This window comes from Haliaeetus albicilla, chromosome 2, assembly GCF_947461875.1.
Source record: "Haliaeetus albicilla chromosome 2, bHalAlb1.1, whole genome shotgun sequence".
NCBI classification, from domain to species: Eukaryota; Metazoa; Chordata; class Aves; order Accipitriformes; family Accipitridae; genus Haliaeetus; species Haliaeetus albicilla.
This window is the reverse complement of record NC_091484.1, coordinates 74449859-74477167: the sequence shown is the minus strand read 5'-3', so window position 1 is coordinate 74477167 and position 27309 is coordinate 74449859. Positions and strand designations below refer to the sequence as shown.

Sequence of the window (27309 nt, the reverse complement as noted above, 5' to 3'; positions counted from 1 at the left end):
AAAATAACACCAATGAAATTAGTAAAGAGGTGAAAAAAAAACCCCCAACTTATTTTTTTTCCTAAAGAAGACAAAAGACATTTACATTTGGATGCTACCATTCTTCGCTGGGAAGGGTCCCAGCCTATTCACTGAGTTGTAGGCTGTTTTCCTTTGCCTTTTCTTCTGTCCACTTAAACTCATTAGTCAAACTTTCTCCAGTAGCATGGGACCTATTATTTATGCAGAAGAATCCCATCATGTTTTGTATTTTTTTTACAGAAAGTGGCACGTGCTTTTAGGAGGGCAGTTCAGTGAACTATGTTTTCAATTCCAGGAATTTGATTTAGGGTGCTCCTTTTTGTATTTATGGCCTCAGCTTAGCAGCTAAGTGCATGGACTATACACTTGGGAGGTTCGTTTTAGCCTCCAATTAGGGAAACTGGTGCCTCAGCTGAGGCAGTCAGCTTTGCAGACCAAGACTGCATATTTGCCAAGCGGGTTTGCAGACCAAGCCTTAAAATTAGTGCTCTGAAACTCATATTAGCTTTTGGTGAAACTTTATACTGAAAGCGAGACCTCAAGCCCATTAGAGAGATTAGAAAGACCAGATTTATAACTTGCCCTACTGCCTGAGAAATGTTTCAGGATGCAAAATAAAATGGGAATTTGCAGACACAGGTTTTTCTGTAGATACTTAAATGAGACTAATCCCTCTTTTCATACAAAGTTGTGCACCTATGCACATTGTTATCTGACCAACACAGCTGTAAATTTGGGGTATTGTATTTTCAGAGGACTGCAGAGTCAGTACATTTGTTTACTGTATAAAGTATGTATAAAAGATGTAGGCAAAGAAAAAAAAAGCAGAAGAGGTTCCCTCATTTTTCCTATGTTTATATAATTGTTTCCTTATGCACTTGCAAACAAATGTTTTTAGTCCTTTTTAAGCAACTTGCAAATTATGAGTGAGCTGTCACCTCTTGTGTGAATGACAAAAATTTATGAATTCTTATAACATATGCGTTGTTTTCCTTAATTCACTTATTTACATTGTTCAGTATGTTTATTATGTGCACTATTTTAACTAATTGTGTGTTCATGGCACAATCAGAGACTCCGTCATGGAATAAATATGTTGAGTAAGTATCCTTTCTGGTTTACAGCTGCCCTGTCCTTATCTCCTCCTTCCTCTTCCATTTGTTACATTCTTTTCATCTTGTTTGCTTTTGTCTAATTTCTTTCCAGTAATACTGACCATAGTATCTGTGCTGACAAAATGTGTTTTCCAGGTGTTTGTTGCCTGTGAAACCTCCCTTAGTAAGTAAACTAACAATTTTTAGTCTACCAAGCTCATACCTACTGCTAAATGCACCTGCTATGCTACATCTGAATGAAATCACATATGAGGAGAACTCCATTTGAAACTGGCCAGCCTTCCACAGTTCCCATGCAAGAGATTTGATGGTTGGGCACATTAGAATAGGCTGATGGAGTTTAAGCTGAATTATTTCAGAAAACACTTCCTGGACATACTTAGTGCTGTCCTTAAACTGAAACTTATTGGAAGCAAAAGTTTCTTTCGGACTGAGTGCATCATGAGAAGTGTTCCCCTGGAATCGTTGGTAGGCATACTTTATGAGCAAGCATAAAATTGTCTGGGAACACTTTTATGAGGTTCCTGTCTTTTTAGCTTGTCAAACCTTCAAAAAAAAATAGCAAAGATATCACTTGAAGGTTTTTTGGTTGGATTTTTTTTTTTTTCCTTAAATTAATTTAAAAAGAGGCTAATGGCCTTCAGGAAGCCCCTTTCATTTCTTTAAGTTGCTTTAAAATATTCTTCTTAGAAACAGATACCAGATGCACAAGCTAATCAACCTACAGTGCATTAAACAATTATTTTGGCTCATTGAACCAATCAGAACACACTTTTTATTTTTGACTGACATATGATAAACACAGCCATCTGCTGCTCCATAGCCTGGTGTTTGGCCTACTCAAGGCTGTAAGGAAAGACAATAAAATGCCCTTATTTTAGGTTTCATAAAATCATGCAGGGCACATCTTCTAGGCCATAAATTACTAATTATAGACAGCACTGAACCAAATATTTCCTTTGATCACAATAACATCCTAATCCCAGGTTGTTTCATGTATTCTGTATAGTCTAGTACCCCCGAGTACATCTGTGACTTTCCTTTTCCCCTGACGTTGTCCTTTTCCTACTGAAAACTGTCAGACAGTACCATAGCCACGATGTATTCAGCTGAAACATGGACAACTCATCCATGTGAGTCAAAATTTGGTCAGTGGGTCTACAGCTGGGAATTTGAACATTCTGGAGGAAAATATCAAAGTGCTTGTTGTATCTTCCGTAAGCAGGAAAATGTGGATGATGTTATCAGTGTGCCAAGCAGGGCATGCAAGAAACGTAGAGCAGAAGTGCAAATGGGCTCATGCAGCATGGAGTAAATCTTCCATGTCTCCTCTTCTCCTGTGTGCCTTCATACCTCTCAGCTTTTCCTCCTCAAATGCATAGAATGAAATCCAAGGCAAGTACTTTTGAGGAGCAAAATAACGCAAGGAACTGTAATTGAAATTGATCAATATTGGATTTGGAAAAGACACATTAAATCTGTTTTGTTCTGCTGTTCCAGAGACTCACAGGGGATACAAGACTAACCTCGTGCAAATAATGGTCCTTTAAAATATTTTCCTTACCATTTTGGAAAAAGAAATCAATTCGACTTCCTTCCACTAAAAATTTTTTAAAAATCCTGACTCCTGTTGTTAAAGAAGCTGTTCAGTTGCTGGAGGACTTTGCCCCATCCATTTAGAATTAGATGATGATTATACAATCAATTAAACCATCTGACATGCTGAATAAATACAAGTGCTTTATCATTTTAATGAGCTTATGTACCGTTAAGTATTTTTTTTAGTTCTTTGCATGTGTTTTCTGCATGTATTACTGAATACACATGCTTAAAGAGACTATCACATGGGTGACCTATATTTGAAATACCAGAGCAAAACTAAATAGGAGCCATGAAAAGTCGGATACAAGATAATGCTTAGGTGTATGGTCAAAGAGGAGATGTAAGAAACATTTAATGCCTACTGTTGCACAAAAACTGTCCTGCTAATCTCCATTTTAAGATGAAGCATACCGAGCTTTTATAACATGTGTAACTAGCTCTACTGTGTGACATGATGGCAGGAGGGCATGAGATTTGCCACTATCTGTCTGTATGCCCAGTTGCAGATCAGCAGAATACAGCTAAGAGAAAACCTTTCCTTTTTATACATAATGAAGTTGTTCTTTATATTACCACCTTTAATTGCTTACACCTGTTTTTTTACTAAACAGAAGTCCCAACTGTTAAAATTTTTTGTGTGTGATGGCATGATTATAGCTACTGATGTTTAGGGACTGAAGAGAAAACTCAAGCCAGTGTTTCCAGTAAAAGCCTCTAACATCATGACTTACCAGATTTGTGTTTTATGGGATTTTAGGTGTTTGGGGGTTTTTTAATAGGCTTTGGTATCATCTGCATCTTCATTTGGAGAAAAGGGGTAGGGAATGCCATTAGTGGATACTAAACTTTTATTATTTTTATTAAGATATGGCCTAGAATACCTAGTCCCACTGGGCTAGGTGTGTCAGGTAGAAACATTAAAAAAGAGGTGTTGTATGCCCTGAAGTATGTCTCTAATGGTAGGTAGAGCCCTGGGTGAATGTTATAAGTCAGATACATTACTGTCCTCCACAGAGAATTTGCTAAATTTTATTACAGGTACCATCTTTATTACGAAAGGTAAGATGTATGTTCTAACCAAGTTCATCACAGTCAAGAGGCTGTTGGTAACAAACAATTTATCTTATTATGGGAAAAAACCACCCTTGTGTCTTTTACTGTCAAGCAGGTCAAAATTACTAGATATAGTATTAGGGTGGGAGTTGTTTACTCTTTTTCAGTGAGGGCAGTCTGTTGTTTAATTCTGAGGGCTGGTGTGATTTACCATGGATAGTGAAACACAAGGGAAGTTGCAGGAAGAATACTTTTTTTGGCTAATGAAACCAAGTGGTGACATTTTTTAACCTACTGCCCTTCAAAATGTCCTGGGCAGGAAGAGATGAGAGGTATGAATGGAACAACCACCCTCATTCAAATTAGAGAAACAACAAGGAATGTGGCATAATCCATTCCTCTTTCACTGGTGATGGCAGACAGAGCTTCAAAAGTCCCATAGCACAGCTTAGCAGCGTAGTATCCATGAGTGAGTATTCATCCAGGTACACCCTCTGGTGAAAATTATCTTCATCCCGCGGCTGTCGTGAGCACTTTCCCATTTCTTACGTGTTCCTTGGTCCACACGTGAAGCTGCTCATGCACAGCCCAGTGCTGCAGCCGTGACTCACATGAGCAGCCCCAACGATTTGGGCAGGAGTGTCTCGTGTGAGTAGGACTGGGTTGAGTGTGCCTCTGCCGTTGCTGCCGTCTACTGCTTATAATGCTCTTGCTTATCTCGGCCACTTTATTCCCCAGGTACACTTTCACTGGCATTTACACTTTTGAGTCATTGATAAAAATATTGGCAAGAGGATTTTGCATGACAGAATTCACCTTCCTTCGAGATCCATGGAACTGGCTGGATTTCAGTGTTATTGTTATGGCGTAAGTAGCACTCCCTTATATTTTTCAAGACAGCGATAAGCAATAGAACTTTTTAAAAAATTGGCTGTTCTCTTTTTTTCCCACTCAAGTTGTACTGAAAATGAGAAAATGCTGAAGTGTATTAGGATGGAGGGTTTTTTTCCTGAGTGGTTTCTGAGGAAGAAGTCAGAGGGATTCTCAATTCTGTTCTCTCAATTCACTAGACTATTTTGGAGAAATTATCTACTCTCTCTGTGCTCCACAGAGAGAGCTGTTTGTAAAATATCTGTAATAATACTTTAATACTTGCCTATCTAATGTAGTTTTGGGAAGCTTCAGACCCCTGTATAGAAAGTGTTATAAGTGTGACTGAATACCCTTGTATTTAAATCCCTGTTTATACTCTATCTATCCATAACACCACCAAAGCTGTTTTTGCATTCTTAACTTCACAAACCTTCTTCGCCCTGAAAGTAATTACTATTTTACTACAATAGAGAATTAAATTAAAGGCCTCTGAAACTTGTTATATAGCTTGGGAATAGAAACTTTTCCCCCAATATGATATTCCCCTTCAGCTGCATACTTCTACCTAGATTATTAGAGTTCACTCAGGACACGTGGGGTTCTGGTGCGTTGAAGGAGCTGATGGATTTGTGGCATCTAGACAGCTAAAAATACATGGGGGTAGGGGAACAGTCAGCCAACGCTCGCAGCGGACACAGGGTCAGCCCAAGCTGTGGCCAAAGGCAGATGTCTGACACCATCGGTATCTGCAGCTGAGCTAGAAATCCAGATTTTTCTTCACAGTCAAAGAGGAGAGAAAAGCACGCAAAGAGCACATGTCATCTTGAAGTGGAAGCTAGTAGAGATGCCCTGAAAGGCCCCATTTCTTAATCGTAGAAGGATTTCAGCTGATCTCCCTGTATTTTCTGCTTAATGAGACCTATATTCTGTTCTGGTTTTAGTTTAGTTCTCATTGCCATCTTTAAACCTCATAATTCACAGCGTTATGTGAGATGCAAGCCTGTTAGCACTGACATTTGAGCTGAACTCCTGGGCCTGTGATATTTGAATGGAACCAAAGCTGGGAAAAAATATTCAACCAAACTTAGTTCAAACACCAATGAGGGCCACTGCAGTTGATAGCACAACTCTGGTAGGGTGCAGAGATCAGGGCCAATATCCAAGGAGCATCTGGACGATGCTCTTAGTTGTATGGTTTGGTTTTAGGTAGTCCTGCAAGGAGCAGAGATTTGGACTTGATGATCCTTGTGGATGCCTTCCAACTTGAGATTTGATGTTTCTATGATTCTGTGATCCTCAGCAGCATTTAGCAGAACAGCATGAAGATGTGTAAAACCTACGTGGACTTCATCCGGAAGACTCCCATTTATTTTAGTAGGCTTTGGATCAAAGCCAGCCCTAGGCCAGATCCTGGTATCTGTTACTGCATTCCTATGGATTTGGCTGAACTGACATCTGGCCGTCGTGATAAGCTTTTTTAAAAAAATGCAACGCAGATGGGGAGGAGCTTTTAGAGGTCAGCACATATTAGGTATTTTTCTCAGATAAACTTTTCCTCAAGTGGTGCTAAGTGCAATTCTCCTGCAACATTTAGAGGCAGGACAGAACGACAAGCGTCACCCGCCTGCTCTCCTGTCCATCAGGCAGGTGGTAAAAGCAGGGTACGAGAGTTCATCTCTTTGTGACTTACGACACGAGTTTATTTGCAGGTCTCTGAATTCAGCACAACATGGAGAGTTTCTGTGCATGGGTTCCCTCTATTCTACAAGGAAGGAGGTTTTTGAGAGTGAGGCAGAAAGGAGCAGAGAAAAGGGCAAGAGGACTCACAGCCTTGGCAATGCATCTGCTCCACCTCATCTTCTCAGCTCAGGCGGAGGTTGGGGCATCACCCCCGGCTCTGAAGAACTCCTCTGGTTCTCATCTCATTTACTGGCACTGAAACGCAAGTCTGAACAGTCAGGTCTGGATATCCCTTAAAGTCTGTCCACATCATCTCTGGGTGTTTGGGGCTTAGGGAGCTGGAAAGATGTGAAGGTTTGCACAGACCTTGAGGTGCAATTCCCTCCCTGCTGGTAGGAACCAGGATTTGGTGCCCAGAGGTTGTGGGCTTACACGTCTTTTTTCTTTTCTACTTCTAGACTTGAATGGCCACTCAGTGCTCCAGCCCAAGGATTCATGAAAACTTCCTTAAGGCTTATTTAATGAGAAGCTTGGGTGTCTGTGGTTTCTTTCCTAGTTACATTTCAATTTTCTTTCCGAGTGGTATTTCATCTCTTAGTTAGAAGATCCTTAAAAGAGGGGGGCCAGCAACTGTGAAAAATCAAGCTTCTAAACATCAAATTATAGCAGTGGCTGTGCTCTTCAGAACTGGCACCCGTTCCTATTGTTTCTTACTTTAAGGCATATTATACTAACAATTTTTTAAATAGGAAAAAAAAAGTATTGGAATTCTGGAAGACAAAAGAAATAGAAAAGTGTTTTATTGAGTCTATAGGCAGCAGTGAGAGAGTTAAAAGTGAACTGCAATATGATCTTCATATGTACAATGAAACCTCCTTCCCAAGTATGCAAGCAGCAGATAGTACAGAGTGTTGGATAAGGGACTCTGATATGATTTATCCTTCATATAAATCCAATTTGCAAGTAATTTAAAGTAAGATTGATCACGCAGGTAACCCTGGTGTTGTCTTTGCTTATAGCCAGCGTGATGCTAGAGGTATTTCTGTATCTGGAAACAAAGATGGCATGAGGGTTCAAAATAAGAGGGCCATGAGATTTAGATGAACTGAGGGTTTTGAGCTAATAGAAAATCTGATTCTTTCACTGATGGGTGTTACAATGGAAAGACCATCCCTTGCTTTAGAGTTATTGCATAATATCTTCTTACGTCCTCTTTCGGGCAGAAACGGCACAGGCTGGGTCACAGAGAGTAGTTTTAAATAGCTCACTAGAGAGTAAGATGTGCCACAGGTCTCCAGGGCTTTCCTCCCACCCTGTGCCAGCAGACACAGCCATGGCTTGGGACCCTCTGTGGGGCCATGGATGGGTTCTGGGGAACTTCTGAAACTGCCCCTGTTTCGATCAGTCTTTCCCAGACAAGCGAGTACTTTCCAGGACAGGCAAGGGAGAGGCAGCTCTAACTCAGGGTTGGAAAGTGCCCTGCCAAAAGCTTAAACACAATAAGCAATTCCCTGGCTAGCAGGAAAATTCCGGATGGGAATTCCAGTTGCTTCTCGCTCCCCAATAGGGATGAACCAGTCTGCTGCAATTTCACCCAAGAAACAGCCAAAATAAATCTTAATTAAAGATTGTGAACAAGCAGCAGCAGGATTTGTTTCATATGCTTGTTCACATATTAGTAATGTGTTTTTACAAATCTCTGGTCAGCAAAAGCATATGCCCATGCTATTGCTTCTCCCAAAATCATTTTTTTTCTACACTTGCATGCTGCAGAATAGTTTGGGAGAGAAGCACTGGGTAAACCTGGGGAGGAAACAGGTAAATCTTTGCCCAGACTCCCCTATGAGATTATGAAGAGGAGAAGCAATATTGCTTTTCCAGGCTATAATCTGGATTAGTAGATATGGAGAGGATGCTTTGTCCCCCCCAGAGGCCTTTGCACAAAGCCCACTTAAGCAGGCTTTGTAAAATAACCAGGTGAGTTTTTTCCTTAACGTGTAAAAACAAATACCTCAAAGAAGTAGAATATGTTAATGAAATTTAATAGAAGTTTAATAGTGAAATTAAAGGGTCCAAGAGCTCTTTTGTTCAGAAGAAACAGTGGTGACTATGCTTTTACTGTATACCGACTTGGAGGAAGTAATTTTGTACAACACTGATAAAGCCAAACTCATTCCATAACTGACCTTCCTGGGAGCATTTAGCTCAGATGTGGCATGGGTCTCCATGATGACCAAAATAGGCATGTCAGTGAAGAGCTGGGATTGGTATTTTAATCCTAAATAGTTTTTAGTAGGATTGCAATTATATTCATTCAAAATCCATCTTCCTGCAGCCAAAGGGAATGGATTTGATGTTCAAAACAAAATAAAATGTTAAGCATCCCTTGAAACCAACATCTGCTTTACCACGGAGTACAGCATCTTAGAATAAATAACCCAGTAGAAACATTTGCGCTGATATTTTCCAATGTTGTCCTATATGTAGTTTACAGAAGCTATTATGTGAAAATTACTTGGGTATTTGAAGCTTTTATTTTTTTTAAGAGCAGCAAAGTAACTCTTAATGTTTCCTATAATGTGAAGAATTTTTTGTTAAACTACATGATGGTAAAATCTGTAAAGTATTTATTGCTGAACAGCACGATAACAAAGTTCACCCAGTAGTTTTATAAATTGATGCCTATTAGATAAGTTGAATAGTTCAAGAAACATTTGAAATAATGTGTACTATGAAAAACCTGGGACAAATGGCATCAAAGAACAGCTTGAAAAGTGGATGCACCTCTCATTCGGCTGCGTTCGCTCCCGTTGTGTATGAATGCATTCTTCATTCAGACAAGTCTCATACTCTATTGTATAATTCCAAATAACTGTGACTTAATTCTACAGGTATGTAGGAGAATTTGTGAATGTAGGCAGTGTTTCACCTCTTCGGACTTTCAGGGTTTTGAGAGCTTTAAAAACTATTTCAGTAATCCCAGGTAAGAAGCCCTGATCCTTACGTTTTGGCTCTCAGCTACAAGTGATTCTTTCTCTGTCTCTCTTTGTCCCTTTGACTGTTGTTTTTTTGCTGGTGTTTTGTCATTGTCTGTGTGTGACTTTCCCTTGTTACAGATACATAACTGAATTTGTGGACCTGGGCAATGTCTCAGCCTTACGAACGTTCAGAGTACTGCGGGCGCTGAAAACAATCTCAGTCATTTCAGGTGAAAATCAGGTTAAACACTCCGGCTGCAGTTAAAGCCTACATGCCATTTCCAGTAGTAAACACAGTAATTACAAATGACTTAACCATAGATATTGTTCAGGAAATGGAGGAATGTAGGGAATGTGACCTGTCAATAGAATACATTTTTCATATGTTTTTCCAATACTGTTTTTGTGGGCAGAAGGAATTAGAGTGCCTCCAAAATTACAGACCTCACTAAGACGAGTGCTGCTGTAAGAACGGCGGTATGCGGTGGCTCGTGAATCACATACATAAAGTACTCATTCATGAACCATAGGAAAATGGCAATGAAACTGTTTTAAAGTCTTCGGATATTGATTTTTAAAAATGGAAGTTTAATGACCTCAAAATGCATATTCGTGTTTAAGAGCGCATCGATAGAGGAATCTAAATCTGTGCTATGAGCTGAGGTTTCAAGACTGCAGGCATAGATAGCCTAATTTGTCATGGTGTTTATCCATTTGCATGTGATAGAAACACTGTTTAAATTTCGGACCCTGAAGAGATCAGAAAACGTTTCATCGTTGATTTTGGTAGGTTCAGCATTTCATCAACTCACATCTTCTCACATTTTCAAGGATATGATTCCCCCCCCCAAAAAAAAAAATTACTACAGATCTGGTAATGAAAGAAGCTCTTTTTTTCATAGCTTTTTATCTAATCTATTACTATTTCTTAAAATAATGAATAATATTTACTATTAAGTAATTTATACAGAGATGAGTCCACCAAGGACTAACCATATGAGAATACTTTCTTGCCAAGCATTATCTATGGACAGGTCTCATTCAGCCTCAGTGTTTAACATCGCCAACCTGCATGACAAGGTAGAGAAGATAGCAAAACCCATGCATGGTAGATCCTTTCGGTGATAATCCTGAACAGATGTTGGCAATTACATGTCAAAAATATTCAAAACATCGAGACAACTGCTCAGATTCTCACGCACAGCTCTTTAAGGTTAGAAAGGCTTTTCCACCCATTATATTATGCACATCTACACTGTAATAGAAATCTGATCAAATTCTGTGGTGTAAACTTATAGGGACGTGTATTACAACTATCACTAGCACTCACATGGAGTATAAGCTAGAAATGGGAATTCTGGAATTGGGGTGTTAAGAAAACATATATATCTGAGTCTAGGGCTTACTCCCTCTCTCCAACATTAAAGTAATGAAAGTCAGTGGAATTACGGAAAGAGCAAGGTACTTTTCGTTGAAAGTGTATGTCAAAATATAGCTTTTAAAGAATACTTTAAGATGATAATTCATTAGGTCTGGTATTACTTGAAATCAGTTCCCGTCAGGTTTTGGTTTTAAGTTTAAAAAGAATAATCTATTAGCAGAGAGGGGTTTTTTTAAGTTTTCTCTAATTGGATTTCCACTGAGAAAGGATTTTTTTTTTCCTTGGGAAGCAGAAAGTTGAGCACGGTTTGACAGATCATGTGGGATAGTAGTGGCTAATCAGAAAGAAAACTGGAATTTCCTAGTTTCCTTTGCCAGCAATTTGAAGGCTAACTTGGAGGGACAGTCATCTCCAGGGGACACCTTTCACTTTCCATCTTGTCTCAAGCTTGAGCCTCTTCAGAGCAGAGCCTGTCAATTTTGCTGCGTTATATATATAACAATTTTCTGCTGCCCTATATCAGGGTTAGAGCTAGAGCTTGTTTTACATCAAATGATAAATTTTGGCTGGGTTTTTAGTGGAAAAAAAGGAGTACTGAGATTCAGAAGAACTTTACTTAAAAATATATCAAAGCCCTTCAGTGACATTAAACACCGAGTTGTTCCATTTGTTGGTTAAGAGAAAAAGAAAAAAAGATGAAGAGTCTTATTTATTAGAGTAATACATAATAACTCACATTCTCTTTTTTTCTTTCTGACTGACTATTTGATTAGGTTTTTGATAACTGCATTTTTAGGTACTAGTAACTAAATTATTTGCTGACATAACTGCATGAAGATATGCTAATAGAATCTCTGGCCTTAGATTTTATTGTCAAGATTACCTGTGCCCTGAGTATGTTTAAATTACACATGTGGAGGGTTACAAATTACCAGGGAACACCTAGCTGCCTGTAAAGCACAGCTAAGGTTTCTTTTTAATGTTAGCAGATAATTTCAGAGGAGGTGGTTCATTTCTCAGTTAGGCAAGTATATTTTAGAAGAAATATTGGGCGTGATGCTGTGGTTTATTTGGAGATCAGTCTGAGTTTTTAATGATAACACAGGCTTATGCTGAGATGAAATATTTTTCCCCAATAGGCTTAAAAATGAAAAGATGATGAACACTAATATCTTCCACGAGATTTTGGGGTTCAGCTGCTAGAGAGAGAAGGCAGTCGTCATTTTTGCTTCCTCTTTTACATCTTAGGTGAAGAACACTGAGAGGTATTCTCCTTTGCAAATATCTAAGCTTTTCCTCAATAAAATTGATCACACTTTTCCATCAGGTAGTTATATTTGCACAAACATACTTGGCCTCAGCATGCTCAGTGAAATTGCTTACCGAAAGTAACGGGCCAAGTCCTCCGTGGTGTAAGGCTTCTGTCCAGCAAAGCACTTAGAGGCTGGTTTTCAAAGGCATTCTGCTTCACTTGAAATCAATGAGTTTCACTATTGACTCCAGAGGGAGTCAGTAAAGCTAACAATTAGTGCTTTTAAAAATCTCACCTACCTTCAATGCCTGGCTCTAAGTGCGCAAGCAGGCACAGGGACGTTTAGGGGACAGGGACTCGCAGGGCTCCAGAAGATCTCCTAAACTCCCAGAGTCCATTCCCCTGGCCTAAGGCTGCATTCAGTACAGCTCAGGCTTGGCACGATATTTATTGCCTGACTTGTTCTAACAATCCTTCAAAGGTGGAGGTCTCACACCATCTTCCCAAGAAGTCTGTTCCAGCACCTCATTGCTTTCACCATTAGAAGATTTTTCCCGGGGAAGATGGGTTCAGATCCACATTCAGCAACACAAATATTAGCATCTACCAGCAAGCCCTGTACTTCCTGCTCACTGGAGCTCTGGGGCTCACTTTGGTTGCCACTATGCTGGTATCTCCTGCTCCCCAGGACCACGGATCACCTGCAGGTCCTGTCTCTGAATCCAGACCCCCATCCAGCCTCGCTCTTTCTTGGTGCATTACCAGCTCTTTATTTTTAACTCGACAGCCAGTGTGTAGGACATCAGGTCAGTGCCTTACCCTCTGTGGCAGCCCTTAACATGCCAGAGGACCTTTATGGATCTCCTCGATTTTCCCTTTTTTGTGCTAAGCACACCCATTTCTTTTTGTTTTCCAGTTGCCCGTGATATCAAGAGAAAGCAAGCTTTGTACAGTAGCTGCATATCTGTCTATCTATACTCATTAAAAGAAAAAAGTATTTAATTTCTTCAAATAACACCTTATATTCAGGTGCTTAGAAATAGGTAACATTTTCTCTATGAGAGCATAAAACCTTCAACTCTCAGTGATTTTCTGTATTAATTAGCGTCTTGCACATTGCCATGGCAACTGGATTCGTTCGTTTTCAATCTAGATGGGAACCGTGGTCAGCAACAGAACAATCCACTGAAGTCACTCATTTGTCTCCCATTACCAGCGTATCCAAGGCCCAGTGTGCTCAATAGGAACCCTTCCCATGACAACAGAGGGTCTCGAATCATAGTTTATCTGCATGGAAATCACCAATGTTTTTGATGACTACTAATTGAGGTAATATTGAGATACACCCTTGTATGCCTCCCCATCAAAAGCCTGCAAAATACAGGCCATCGTCATCACCAGGATTTTGTAAAGTGCCTGTATCTAGAGAAGCTCCACTGCTCTTTCTGGAACAGGCGTGTACATCACGGACATCTCACATGAAATGACAGGATACCGGTGAAAGGTGACCTCATAGAAAATTGGGCCAAGGCACTTTGGGGCCTGATCCAGCTCCTGTTTAAGTTAGTGTGAGTCTAAAGGCTATAAATAGTGCTGTGAATGTTATCCAGTGCTTTACTGATAGCCAGAAAAGAGCTGGGAGCACAAGAATTAAGACTGTGTGGAGGACAGTGACCCTAGTTCCCTGCTTCAGTCTCACTGAAGTCCTCCTGCAGAGAGATAAATGTCATCCTTCCAGTGGCTAAATCACTCAACTCAAGAAGTAACTATCCCAGAGGTGAAAAATACATGACATATTTGTGTTTTCCTTGGAGACTGGCCTGACAGTCACATTTCCATGCAAAGATGGTCTACAGGAATGCTGACAACCATTCTGGTTTGCCAACATGCTCTTAAACTCTATGCTGCCCCACGTCTCAGTGGCTAGTGACAAAATACGTTCATCAAGAATGAACTCTTCTCTCCCTATATGCACATGGCTCATGCAGACATTTACAGGACACGTGCATATCCTCAGGAGAAGGATTAGGCTAGGTGAGGACAATCATGGTGCAAGTCACACTCTCTTTTTTTCGTTTTTGCTTTTTTCTCCCTGCTTGTTTCCAGACTGTGCATGATAGTGCCTAATGTTCTGTAGGTGATTGCCAACATCTGGTATGGATGTCATACTGAATTACGCTAATACTTTCTCACATCTTGTAGAAGGAATGGATGGTTTTGTGGGATCTTGCCATTTCTCATTGTTTGGTGTTGCTTGCATTTTCTATGGTTTCTGATTTGCATTTGAAAACTGATTATTTGATTAACCTCTGAATGTGGTAATTTCTACCTGCGTTAACAGGAATGTTTGGGCCAAATCCTTCTTGCTTTCTGCAGATGTCAGGCTGCCTGTACAGCCCTCATTCCACTGATTTTGGATCTCATGGCATTTTTCATGTCATGCAAGCAGGATTTGGCCCAGAATTGTGGAAAGAATTCAGTGATTCAGGAAAAGCCTGTATCGATTATTCCATAGGGAGTAATCTATAGACCCATTGTCATTAACGGGTGTAGATGTTACTCAGCTTTGGATCAGATCCTCAGTTTTTCTGTGCATGCCGCCTGGTTTGATGTTTGACTTGCAAGAATTAAGTAAATGCCTTTAATGCCCCATAAATAGTATCTTCTATTAAGCTATATTGCAGTGCTCTCATTGGCACTATTTCAAAGGAGGATTATTTATCTAGAAGATTTAACAGTGCTCTAAATTTGAATACATCAAGCATTGCATTTACAAAACATGGGATTGATTCAGAGAAATACAGGGCACCTGCAAGAAGTTCTGGGTGTCCTTATTTCCCCTCAACCCTTCCATTTATGAGGCACAAGAAGTTTAAACGAATGGTGATTTAAACACTTTGCTTAGCAGTGAGTTGTGCCAAGCAACTTAACGGATGCTACTTCATTTTTTTGGGCAAATTTTGTTTTTAACGGGTGTGAAAAAACAGCTAGACTGTAAGTATACCACTCTCCAAATGGTTTTCCTGGAAAGTTTTAACAAAGGTCCAGGAGGCAGAGTACAAGTTATTTTTGAATGGTCTTTAATTAGAGCAATTGTATTACTAAAGCATTCTTTTCTTAAACTGTTCAGAAGCCTGTATGCTATTAAAACACAAAAAGGAAAAGAAAGTAAAGCAGAAAGCCCTCTCATAAAGAAATTATTTGATACCTGCAAGGAATGAACTTGTAAAACTAATAGTATAGGATTACTATTCTATTTAAAACCCCAGTAAGTAAACTGAGAAAAACATGTTTCATGAAATGACCTTGAAATCAACATTACTGGGGCCTGATTTTGAAAACAGATAGTCTTTACTGGTGATTAGGATTTTGTAGGTCTTGTTTCCTAATATTATCCCTATTCACGTTAGGACTCCCATTGTACTTGCCCATGTGAGTAAGATTAATTAGTGTACTTAGATGATACTAATACAGGCTCCAAGCTTGTATTTGTATTATGAGCAAATAAATATGCTGCAGGGATTTCACAGAGGGTACTGCAGTAAAAGAATTTGTGGTTTGGCTTTTTTCCCTTTCTTAAGACTCAGTTTGCATTTGGACTTCCCAAGTTTCACCAGTTTCAGTGAAGAAACATCCGTGCATTCAAAGGACAGGCAGTGATGAGAATCATTGAAAACATTTCACAATATTAGATAAAATAAAAAAATATTCTAGTGCATTTGCAAATCATATTTCTTTTCCATACCTCACTACTTGTTTAAGACCTGGCTGTCTTAAAGGTCTTGTAGTCTTAACACTGGGTAAGGGTGAGAGCCCAGAAAGACCTTCAGAAGTGGGCTACAATTCAGGTCTAAAGTTCACCCAAGACTAGATTATCAGAAGAGCTATGCTTTTTATTTAGGCATCAGAATAGGTAGCCAAATCTACAGATGGACTTAAAAGTTCAAAGCAGGCCTTTTTTTAGGTACCCGAATAGAATTGACCTCATTTGTAAAATCTCTTTCTGGTGAGGAGTGCACATAGCATACAAATCCAGTGTTTGCCTCATGTTTGTACTACAATATTTTTTGCTCTATTTTTGAGTAGAGCAGGGAGCTGTCTAACCTTCTTTACCATGCCACAAACTAGCTTTAAAGAGACAAACAAAGAATTTAGTGGAGAAAGGGGACTACCCACACCTGATGGGTCAGTCCCTTTTGGTTAAATGGCCATTTTATAGTCATTAATATCATTCACAGGTTAATGTAATGGCAATACCTTATCCAGGAGTGGAATATTTTAGGCTGCTGGATACAGGGACTGCTGGACCTGTTGGCCATTCTAGCAGCTCATCCTCCTTTGGGAAACTATGATTTCCCCTTACTTTAACTGCAGGGTTTAAGCAAGACCAAAAACACATGTTGCCTTCCTGTGAGTCCTCAAGTACGTTTTCATATTATTTTAAATTATACAGCACTAGCTCAACCTTTGTGGCTGCCAAACTCTTGGGGTGGAATTCCAGGGAACTGAGATTTAATGTGTATGATCGTATTCAGTGAGCAAATCAATGTGCTTCTGAGTATTGCCCAGGAGAATTCCTCCTGTTTCCTCTTTGCATTTTCTTTGTTCCATTTAACTCAATTTCTCTTACTGCTGCCATACTGGTGACATTGATTATCAGAAGCACTGATTACTACTTATCAAGTACTAATTAAATATAAATAGGAAAGAAACAACAAAATTGCTACCATTGTGCAGGTGATATTAACGTCCAACTACAGCACACAAGTTTAGAAGAAGGGTCTTTTTTTGAAAAGAGTGGGGTTTTTCGTATTCATGTAATATTCAATCAGCTCAAATAGTGCTGATCGCCAGGAACATTTCAAAAGCAAGCAATATCTTTTGAGAAAACAGTATAATTATTTGTATCTGTGTATTTATAGAATAATAAACTGAAGCTAGTGTTACAGGATGAAATAACACAGGAGAAGCTAATTTGTGTGACCCAAGCCTTCGGTGTTTGTAATAAGATGATTTATCTATATTGGCAGCATATTACAAAATTGTACACTTCGCCCAGGTACTGTTGGAGCCTCAGGTTGTTTTAGTCAAATAGTTTCCACTGAGTTTATTCGATTGCCCATATTATTTGGCTTATTTTTAATCCCAAATTCTTGTTGTCTTAAGCAAATGAACTGAAGGCAGAGGAATTATTCATATGAGGACAGTGAGCTGGATTTGGCACCAAAATATGTAAAATAATCAGGGAATAAATAACATTTTCATACCTCTTCATCTCTTTATGTGAGGGATAAAGTTATCAGAATCACCTGAGTGATTTAAAAGTAATTCACATTCTCAAAATTCAATGGGATTTAGGCTTTACAGCCTCTACTACCACTCCATGAAAATGTAAAAGACATTCTGTATTTTCTTTATCCATGAATATTTTTGTACCTCACTGTTCCTCCATTCAGTTCTTTCCCTCCATTTTAAAATCAGTGTTTGTGTAAGAGTAATACCAAGACTTTTGTCCAGACAAAAGTAGGCCAAACTAAACATTCATAGTGATCACTTGTCTCTCGTTTCTGCCGTCCAGTTACAAACATGTAGTGGAAACCCCTCCGATTTTCCTTTCCATGGAGATTTTCATAATGAAAAGTAGCTATCTGCAGACATGTTTCAGCCTCTCAGTCTATAAACTCTTGGCTTTTATCTCCCTAGGACTGAAGACCATTGTAGGGGCACTTATCCAGTCTGTTAAGAAACTTGCTGATGTGATGATCCTGACCGTTTTCTGCTTGAGTGTCTTTGCCCTCATAGGCCTCCAGCTCTTCATGGGCAACTTGCGACACAAGTGTGTCAGGGACTACACCAAGTTTAACTCCACCAATGGCACGCTGTACTTGGATGGTAGGATGTGGAACACCTCAGAGGAATTTCTTAGTGATCCAGGTAAGCTCTTTTTCATCCTGTTGTCTGGTGGTTTTTGGTTGGTTTGGTTGGTTTTTTTTAAATTTTATTATATCGACCATAATCTGTGAATCAGCAAATGCAGCATTACCTGACTACTGGCTCTTCACGATGTTGATTTGGTTTTGAAAGTTCTAGATAGCTTTTTCTGATCTCTGTGGTGCCTTCACAGTTCATGCTGAAAGTATTTCTGGCGCTTTCCTATGATCCAGACTAAGGTCCTTGTTGTATCATTGATGCTTTTCACAGTTTTAGGGTGTCTCATGATATTTTTCTTAAAGCTCCCTTTCCTGGAATTAGGCAATCGCATAAAAATTTCAAGTCTTTGTGTGGGTCTGGTTTGCCCACTGTTTCTTTAAACAATTTATAGGTCTTGTATTTTCTAGCAGAACTTCAAAATTTGAATTAAGGGTCTTAAAAAATCAAAAAGTGAAGCAGAGCAATTCAGTATTTATTAATCTGAAAAATCCCAAGAGCATTTTTTTTTAAGGAAATCTTACGCTATTAGGGCCCTAACTCATTATCTGGGTTGGGCCATCTTGCAGTATCTGGTGCTCTGATGTTTATTATCAAAAGGCTTGTTTTCTAGGCCAAAGCAATTTTTAATACTCTACAGTCTGCTATACTTTGAATTACAATGAAATAGGTTCACTGAACTAATTTATTAACATTTTAAAAAAAATAAGCACTTCATGTAAATACACTTCAGAATGTAAACAAGTGGCCCAGCTGTTGCTGCTCTGAAACCCTCTGAGTCCCTGGAGGACCCACACCAACTGCAGTGGACATGGACTCACATCTAAAACAATTCAGTATAATGCTCTTGAGAGAAACAGCCAGACTGATGTGCATTGGCAGGAACTTATGACCTTTGGTATTTTATTTATTTTGAGGAGAAGAACGTGGACCCTACAGGCTTGTATCTCCAGCCATCTGCACTATAAAAACCCCGCACCTGACTTCTGGAAATTGCCTGGCTTGACCCAGGGCTCCGTTGAATGCCTGGCACAGGGTTGCCTCCAGCTCCTGCTGGCTCCTCAGCATCGTACACCTCTTCAGCCAGGCTATGTGGTCCAGGGATTGGCCCAAGGGCAGTCCCACCATTCCCCACAGGTGACTTCTGGCCTTTCTGCTCATCTCCTCTCCCTGCAGTCTGAGGAGCTGGAAGCAGTGGTGTTAGAAGGGTTTCACTCAAGGAATAAAAAGCTCAACGTCAGTGTCTTCAGTGTATGATGCGGTTGATGCAGCGTTAAGGAAGGGCAGCTCACGAAGCTCTGGCTGAATTAGGGTTGTGTTTGGGACTGACCCTGACTAGCGGGTTATGTGTCCTCTCAATGTCCCTGCATCAGAGCCTCTCGTCAGCTGAAAGGGGAAAGAGCTCTGTGCCACAGCTAAAAAACCACTGTGGGCCTGTGCTGGCTGGTGGTGGGCCTGCTGACATGTTTTCCCACCCACGGTCTCTGTGCTTCCAGCTTGGAGATGAGTGCTCACGGAGCTAGTAAAGAAATCTGTGCACCTGAGGTGGGTTACGGCACTTCGCGGCTCCTCCACCCCCAGATGTCTGACAGATGTGTGAGGTGCTGCTCTCCCCCTCTCATAGAGGCATTGAGGGATAAAATAGTGATGGCTGGAAGTATAAAGCCCTGCAATAAAGGTGAAGGGATGAAGCGGAGCTGTGAAGATAGTGTGGCTCTCTGGAAATGGAAGTAGGGTAAATGTGCTACTGGATAGTCTCTATAAAAATATAGTTAATGTCAGGGCCAGCTGCAGCATGGCTTTAAATGGGAGGAATTGTACAGCTGCTCCAGCATACCATGAGCAAGTTTATTTGTGTGGCCCTGATATGGGGAGGAGGGGAGACGCTCCCGTAAATCCATTTAATAAATCCAGCAATGGTTAATATGGTCATGAAAATATACTTGTGTCGCTACAGGAGATTTACCTATTACAAAGGTAATCAACTTGGTGAGATAATGGATTAAAGCAAGCTAAAGTTTGACCATGTGGTATTAATAGTAAGTAATAATAATATCAATGAATGTTTTCATGTTTTCAAAATATCTGAAAATAAAGACACGGTACATTATGTCAAACAGCCGTCAGTTATGGTGGATGGAGGAAAATGATTTAAATAGTTGAAGTGTTGAGTCAGTGCAGCAGGCCACTGAAGAACTAGAACAAAAGTAGATTTATAGGAAAAACGTACTGACTTCTGATGAAGAATAATGAAGTGTTCCTCGAAATGCTGGAGAAGGTGGTTTAGCTATTAGGCTAGGGAGAACAATATTAAGTAGGATTTTCATTTAATGTTGCGCTAAAGCAATTCAGAAATGGAAGGACTGGCTCATTTTGTAACTAGATGGGATAGTGCTTTATATTTCATTTTGCATAAGTATTACGGTGAAATGAAGTGATTGTTTAACAGAGTAGTACTGACCACAATTTAATAACAGTCCAAATTTCAAGTACTGCAGGGAATTAAGCAATACATACAGTTAGATTAAAGTGTAGGCAGGCAAAATTAGATAAAAAGAGGAATATATTAAGAAACAGAGTAGTGTCAGTGTTTATTCTGAAGAAGAACTAGAGAAGAAAATTGGCCAACATGTTGAGATAGTAGAGTTCACTCGAAGGGAGCACAGGCAATTACAAAAGCTCTTTGGAGACTTCAAAACCAATGAGGCTGAGTCACTTAGTTTGGAGCAGGGATACTAATCTAAAAAACAGAAACCTGAAGTACTGTCAGGGATTTATAAGAAAACTTAAAAAAAAAGAAAGGGGGTGGGGGATGTAAAGAAATAAAGGAGTGAAAAACACTCAAAAGCAAAATTGGAAAAATGAATTGTTAATTCTGTTCATCAGGACACCAAAATAGAGAATCAAAATGGGGTGATATGCAGTTCTCTTCTTGGAGAGCAAAAGTTTGCTTTGGATTCTTTGAGAGAGTTTTTAATGTTTTAAAGTACAGTGGGGAGCCTCTGAAATGGCATCAGCCTCCTCTTGTGCCTTTGAACCTTTTTTGCATGAATGGAAAAACAAAAACGAATGAAACCCCTTAAAAGGGTAAAACAGTGAAGAATTGCCTGGTGCTGCAGAGGAAATAGCTGAGAGACTTAGTCATGATGTGCAAAGAAAGATAAGAACTCAGTTTTCAGTCTTTCCGTGCCCTTTTTAGCTTGAGATAATTGTGTGCCACAGGCACTTCATACAGTACAGGAGACATTTTGGGTTTGTAGAAGGCCTCGGATAGCTTCAGCTCTACTTTTTTATTCCAAACTGACTTGGTATCTGGACTAAATTCTATCCTTTTTCCTTAGCTCCTTTCAGCCCCCAGGTAGGACATATTTTCTCATCTGTCTCTCAATCCTCTTGTTTTCATTTTATAGATGGGGGGAAAAAGTCAGTTTATAAACTTTGCATCATCATTGGCTTAACCACCGTTAGGTGGTAACGTTTAATTTTTGGTTGATCCTTGAGGAAACAACCACAGTGCCCCCAGGGTCTAGGAACTCCTCCTTCCTACACACTGAAGACCCACTCATACTTTCCTGCTCTACCACTGTGGTCACCACAACTATCTTGACAGATGGTGCAGGTGCTGCCTGGCCCCTCTGCTACCCCTGTTCCTGCCTCCATGACCAGTAAAGGCAGTGTATCAGCACTGGTAGTGGTGGTGGCAGGAACTGTGGTGGCAGAAGAAAAATCTTTTTTTCAAAAAAAAAAAAAAAAAAAAAATTTGGTCCATTTCTGTGCATGATAGATCCATAAGCAGGCATCCCCCACCACCTCCCCTTTCAGGCCTTTGGTTGTTACTTAAACTTTCTTGCATTAACTTCTAAGTTCTACATTGCAAGGTTGCTGGTGGTGTTGAGAATTGTTGCGTTCTCTCCTCCCCTTGTGCACCTGCCATGAGACAATCCTACAAACTAAATCCCATAAGGAGCAAGGATTTCCTACCTATCCACCCAACACTTAGCTTGTTCTTTCCATCATTTCACTGGGTCATGCAGCTGTAGGAAATGCCAGGTAACTTGGGAAGCAAGGGACAGAGCCCTTAAGCATGGGGATTCAGTGGGAAAATACACACTGAGCAATCTCTGCCATTTAGCTTCACTAATCACTAAGTCCTAGCATACAAAAGCGATGATGAAAATTCCTGATCAGACTGTCAAGAAGGGGACTTTCTTGGCATTGTCATTAAAAGCTTAATTCTGTGAAAGAAACTTCATCTAAGCTGCTGGACGTGCCTCTGTTTTCTCAGCTTTGTTACTGGGCACAGCGGTTGTGGTAAGGTGAGATACCTGCTTAGTCTCGCCTCAACTCACAGCGGAGATGCAGGTCTAAAATCTGCCTTTTGGTGGGCACATCTATCTCATGATGAACAGGAGGATTCTTCTATTCTTTCCACCAATTTAAATGACTCTAGGTCATCGCAATTTACAAACCAACTTCTAAGAAGGCAGCTTATCAGAAAAGTTATTCCACTTTCGTTTTGCCTCCAATGAGTAATGCTTACCACTGCAAACCTAGGAAGGGGAATAAGGAAGAGTAAGGCAGAAGCTGCTCATCAGGTCTCCCAGACTCCTCCATAGGACCATCCTTTGCCTGTATGAATGGAGTGTGGGATGGGTGACCATTGAGTATTAGGTAGAATAAGGCTAAAAAATTCTTGATGTCAAGTGCCAATGGTAAAGTTAAAATGGAGGCACAGTTCATTCATCTGGGAAAACAACGACTACTGGTAAGTAACTATTTTCCTACCTGCAATTCTAGACTCGGTAAGGGACTGCAATCAATAAGCCCAAGGAGGATTATTTTTAGACATTAATAATAACAAACCTGGGAATCTGAAGTTGTAGATGCAGCAGTGCTCATATATAAAAATGAAATCAAGACAAAAAAAGTGGAAAATAGTGATAGTTTACATCCACAGCATTATGAAAATTATGTGATCAATATATCAATAGCAAAGTCATTGAGCTGTCAGTTATCTTTAGGAGAGCTAATAGTTTAGAAATACCAGCTGATTGAAGATCTGCAAGCTTAATTCCAATACTTGTAAAGATTTCTAGGAAAGCAGCTGCAAATAGCATGCTTGAAAGCCTGTCTTAGGCTGTGGTGTTTAAATTAAAGATGTATTTGATGAAGTGAAGCTTTATGAATGTGTGAGTTAGAGTGGATGTCAGATATGTCACTGGCTTAGAGAGAGAAAAGATGTAACAATGGACTGGGTGTAGTTGATTCATATGGCTGATGATTGTAGAATCTTTAATGTCATTTATGTATTCCATTACTAAAATGGATTATTGACTAGTCAGTAAGTAGTAAGTAGAAATCTAAGTTTAAATAGTGTGTTCTTTTGTAGAGCAGGGCTCAATGTAAGTGCTGAATGCATAAGAAAAAACACTTCAGAAAAAAAAAACCTTAAAAATTAGTAAAATTATTATAAAATAGTTTTGAAATGATAGTCTCAAACCCCAGTATTTTCTTTTTCTTTAAACTAAATACCCTACTTAAGACACTCTGAAAAGGTCTTGTTTCAAAGTATTCTATATATATTTTCTCTCAAAATCAGTATCTTGTAAAGTAAAATAAACCCCTGTAATTTCCTTAGATAATCTTGTCCAAGCTATTGAAATAAAAAAGTTTAAAAATAAAATAAAAGAAGGTTTAAGCTTTATTAACCTTTTACTGGGGAGGAATCAACTGCTATTTTTATAGCTTAAAAGAAGACTTTTCAGGGTTGTTATTTTTTTTTCTTCCAGACTAGTTTCTGGCATTCATTTTGTGGCAGTGATTTTTCTCTTCTTCTGAAGTCAAACTGTGCAGTTACCAAAGGTCGGGGTGGGGGGGGGGGGGGGGGCGGGCAGGAAAAAGCTTTAATTAGAAAGAAAAAATCCAGATAAAGAGAAATGTAATCTCTGTTTTGTCATCTCCAGTTAGACCTGCAAGACTTATGGTTGCTTCAGGTTCTATATTTAGAAAGATGTATAAAATACATCAAGTTTAGGTCCTTATTTTAGGTACCTAGTCTTTGCGGGTCCCGATTGCATCCAACAAAGTGATAGGAGTGATTTGGAGAAGGAACTTTCTGAGATGGCCTCTGGAGGAGTCTGCTTCATTTTCTATCCCTTAATCATACTAGGCAGCCTAGGGAGATGATCCAACTAAACCAGCCGTGTTAGATGCCTAAGGTTGAGGAACATGACCACTCTGCATAGATGACCTTTGGTTGCAGAGCAACTTGCTGAACATTGATGTGATTCCCATCCAAATCATGGTCTTCTTGGGTACTTGAGAAGGGATGACAGGCTTGTGGGAAGCAGCTGGTCTTGCCCATGGTGTGAATGAACCAGTCTGGCTGCTCGGAGCTGATAAACTAGGAGCAGTCCCAGACCAATGTGAAATAATTCTAGAGACTTTCCACATCCTCCTCTTTGATGTCCTAGGTGTAATGCACTGTGGAAATAAACAGGCATGGATGTTGAGGCATGTGTCTGTGAATATACAGGAATATACATGTGTGTATATAGATGCGTGTGTGCGTACACACATATCTTCTCTAAGCTCTGTGCCTTGTTAGCGCCGCCTGATGAATTGTTTCATTTTTGCTTTCAGAACCGCTGAAATGGAACTGCATGAACTGATATTCTGAAACTGTATGAGAACTGTATAGAAAATAATGATGTCCAAGTCAGATAATAAATGTACCAAGTTTGGGGAGAGCTGAAGTGTTTGAGGTGTTGTCTGAGGTGGTAATAGAAGACAGTGAGTGTTTGATGAGTAATTATGGAGGTGGGAGGAAAGAGGGAAGCAATAAATCAGGTTGAGACTGGAATAGGTGTTTTATTATGTATGATTGTATATGAACCAATGATTAAGACAAAAAACCTCTCTGGGCTTTCAGGCTGTGCTTGTCAGCATAGAATCTGTTCACGTTACTCCACCGTTAACTGTAAATATTGTGGCTTTGTTCGGGTGCTGTGGATCTTTTGATAAAGAGCTTCATAAATGCTCAAACCTTAATGCTCTGATGTGTTATTAACATGCGCACTTTAATGTTTTAAGCTAAATAGAAAAAGAAAGGCCCAGCAGAAGAAGCGCATGGGTCAGAAAAACATAGGAATTGGTACTGTTGTATCCAATACAGTGTCTTTCTGACCATTCAAAAGGATTTTTTTTGGCCTTGTGGTGAAAGAGTAAGTTCTTACTTTGGAACAGTTTGTAGAACAGGAGGATTTTTTCCACAGGTACATTTCTTTTGCTCTCATCACTGCATTACTGCTCACAGAAAGGACAGATCTACTAAAGGAAAGATGTGTCAGAAGATTCAGACTGAACATTTTTTAGAGTTTTCCTGCACCTTCAAATTGTTCATAAACTATCAAACTAATACACCACTTGACTTGCACAGTGATGTGCATTTGAAAGGACCTTGTCTGTGCCCTTTTGAGCCTGTCCATGGACTTGTGCTTGCTCCGGGCTCAGCTGTAATGTGCCTTGCAAAGGCAAGAGGTAGCTTTTGCTTTTAACTCTGAACAGTCAGCCCAGGTGCACCGTCAGCCCACCTGCAGAGAACGGCTCACAGCGCTGCTTTCCCGTATTGCACTGGTTTTAACGAATAAGTAAAGAAATATTTTCTCCTGATACTTTTCATCAACGCTGAATTCACCCAAGTGAGGTGAAGATAAAATATGGGAATTGCCAGGCTCAGTCTGGCCTTCGTGTATCTACAGCAGCACCTGTCTGTGACACAGAGCAGCCCCACATGTTCCAGAACAAATTAGTAGAGCCTGAATATAGATGTTTTTCTAAATTTTTATTAACATTAACTATTATAACTCTGGATATCCTTTTCTACATTAGCAACAAATCCCTCTTTGAGTGTTTTGGCCACAGGGGCAGCCTGTGGCAGTAACTTCAGCACTTGAAATGGCAAGTGTAGCGAAAAATATTTCCTTTATCTTTAGTTTTGAAAATTTTTTTCTTTTTTTTTTAAATTTTTTTCCCCTCTCCATTTTCTTAGTGCAAAAAACATTGTTATCACGTTCTGTGACCGGGACCACACAAAGCTCCCTGTTCTCATTTTCCAGAATGCATGCTATTTTTTACTGTCATAGTCACCTCTTTTCTAGGATAAAAGATCTCAATTTTTTCAATTGCTCTTCTTATTAAACTTTTCCCAGTCATTGTCATTACCTGCCTCTCAATACCCTCCAATCCAACAGTAACCCTATTGAAAGCAAAGCTGTGGTCTGTCTTCTGGACCATAGAATCATAGAATCATTTAGGTTGGAAAAGACTTTAAGATCATCGAGTCCAGCCATTAACATAGTACTGCCAAGTCCACCACTAAACCACGTCCCTAAGTAAGTGCCACATCTACACGTCTTTTAAATACCTCCAGGGATGGTGACTCAACCACTTCCCTGGGCAGCCTGTTCCAATGCTTGACAACCCTTTCGGTGAAGGAATTTTTCGTAATATCCAACCTAAACCACCCCTGCCACCACTTGAGGCCATCTTCTCTTGTCCTATCTCCAGCCACCTGACAGAAGAGACCAGCACCCACCTCACTACACCCTCCTTTCAGGTAGTTGTAGGGAGCGATCAGGTCTCCCCTCAGCCTCCTTTTCTCCAGGCTGAACAACCCCAGTTCCCTCAGCCACTCCTCATAAGACTTGTGTTCTAGACACTTCACCAGCTTCATTGCTCTTCTTTGGACATGCTCCAGTGCCTCCATGTCTTTCCTGTAGCGAGGGGCCCAAAACTGAACACAGGACTCGAGGTGCAGCCTCACCAGTGCCGAGTACAGGGGGACAACCACTCCCCTAGTCCTTCTGGCCACACTGTTTCTGATACAAGCCAGGATGCCGTTGGTCTTCTTGGCCACCTGGGCACACTGCTGGTTGTGTTCAGCTCCTGGTCAACCAACACCCCCAGGTTCTTTTCTTCCAGGCAGCTTTCCAGCCACTCTTCCCCAAGCCCGTAGCACTGCATGGGATTGTTGTGACCCAAGTGCAGGACCCAGCACTCGGCCTTGTAGAACCTCATACCATTGGCCTCAGCCCATCGATCCAGCCTGTCCAGATCCCTCTGTAGAGCCTTCCTACCCTCCAGCAGATCAACCCTCCCTCCCAACTTGGTGTCATCTGCAAACTTACTGAGGGTGTACTTGATCCCCTCATCCAGATCATTGATAAAGATAGTAAACAGAACTGGATAAAGATATTAAAAAGGGCTGGATGAGACAAGCCACTGGTTTATAGGTTGTTTCCTGTATAGAACTCCATCCTGTTTCTCCTGCATCTCAATATTACACTTTTCTTTGATCACAGCTTCATATTACATAAAACTGTTGGCTAAGGATCCCTAAAAAAATCCATATCTCTTACCTGAACT

General features: G+C 40.1%; 1 protein-coding gene across 7 annotated transcripts in view; it reads left to right on the top strand.

Moving 5' to 3' along the window:
- The window catches only part of SCN5A (sodium voltage-gated channel alpha subunit 5), a 216362-nt gene that overhangs the window by 47680 nt on the left and 141373 nt on the right, over positions 1–27309 (top strand). For 6 of the 7 annotated variants that reach the window (XM_069778259.1, XM_069778258.1, XM_069778256.1 and 3 more), the window contains exons 4-7: positions 1034–1121; positions 4530–4658; positions 9461–9552; positions 17659–17889. In XM_069778259.1, the coding sequence (XP_069634360.1) occupies positions 1034–1121; positions 4530–4658; positions 9461–9552; positions 17659–17889 (540 nt within the window). Of the gene's footprint in view, positions 1–1033; positions 1122–4529; positions 4659–9235; positions 9328–9460; positions 9553–17658; positions 17890–27309 lie in introns of all 7 variants that reach the window. The other variant, XM_069778257.1, reaches the window with a different exon arrangement.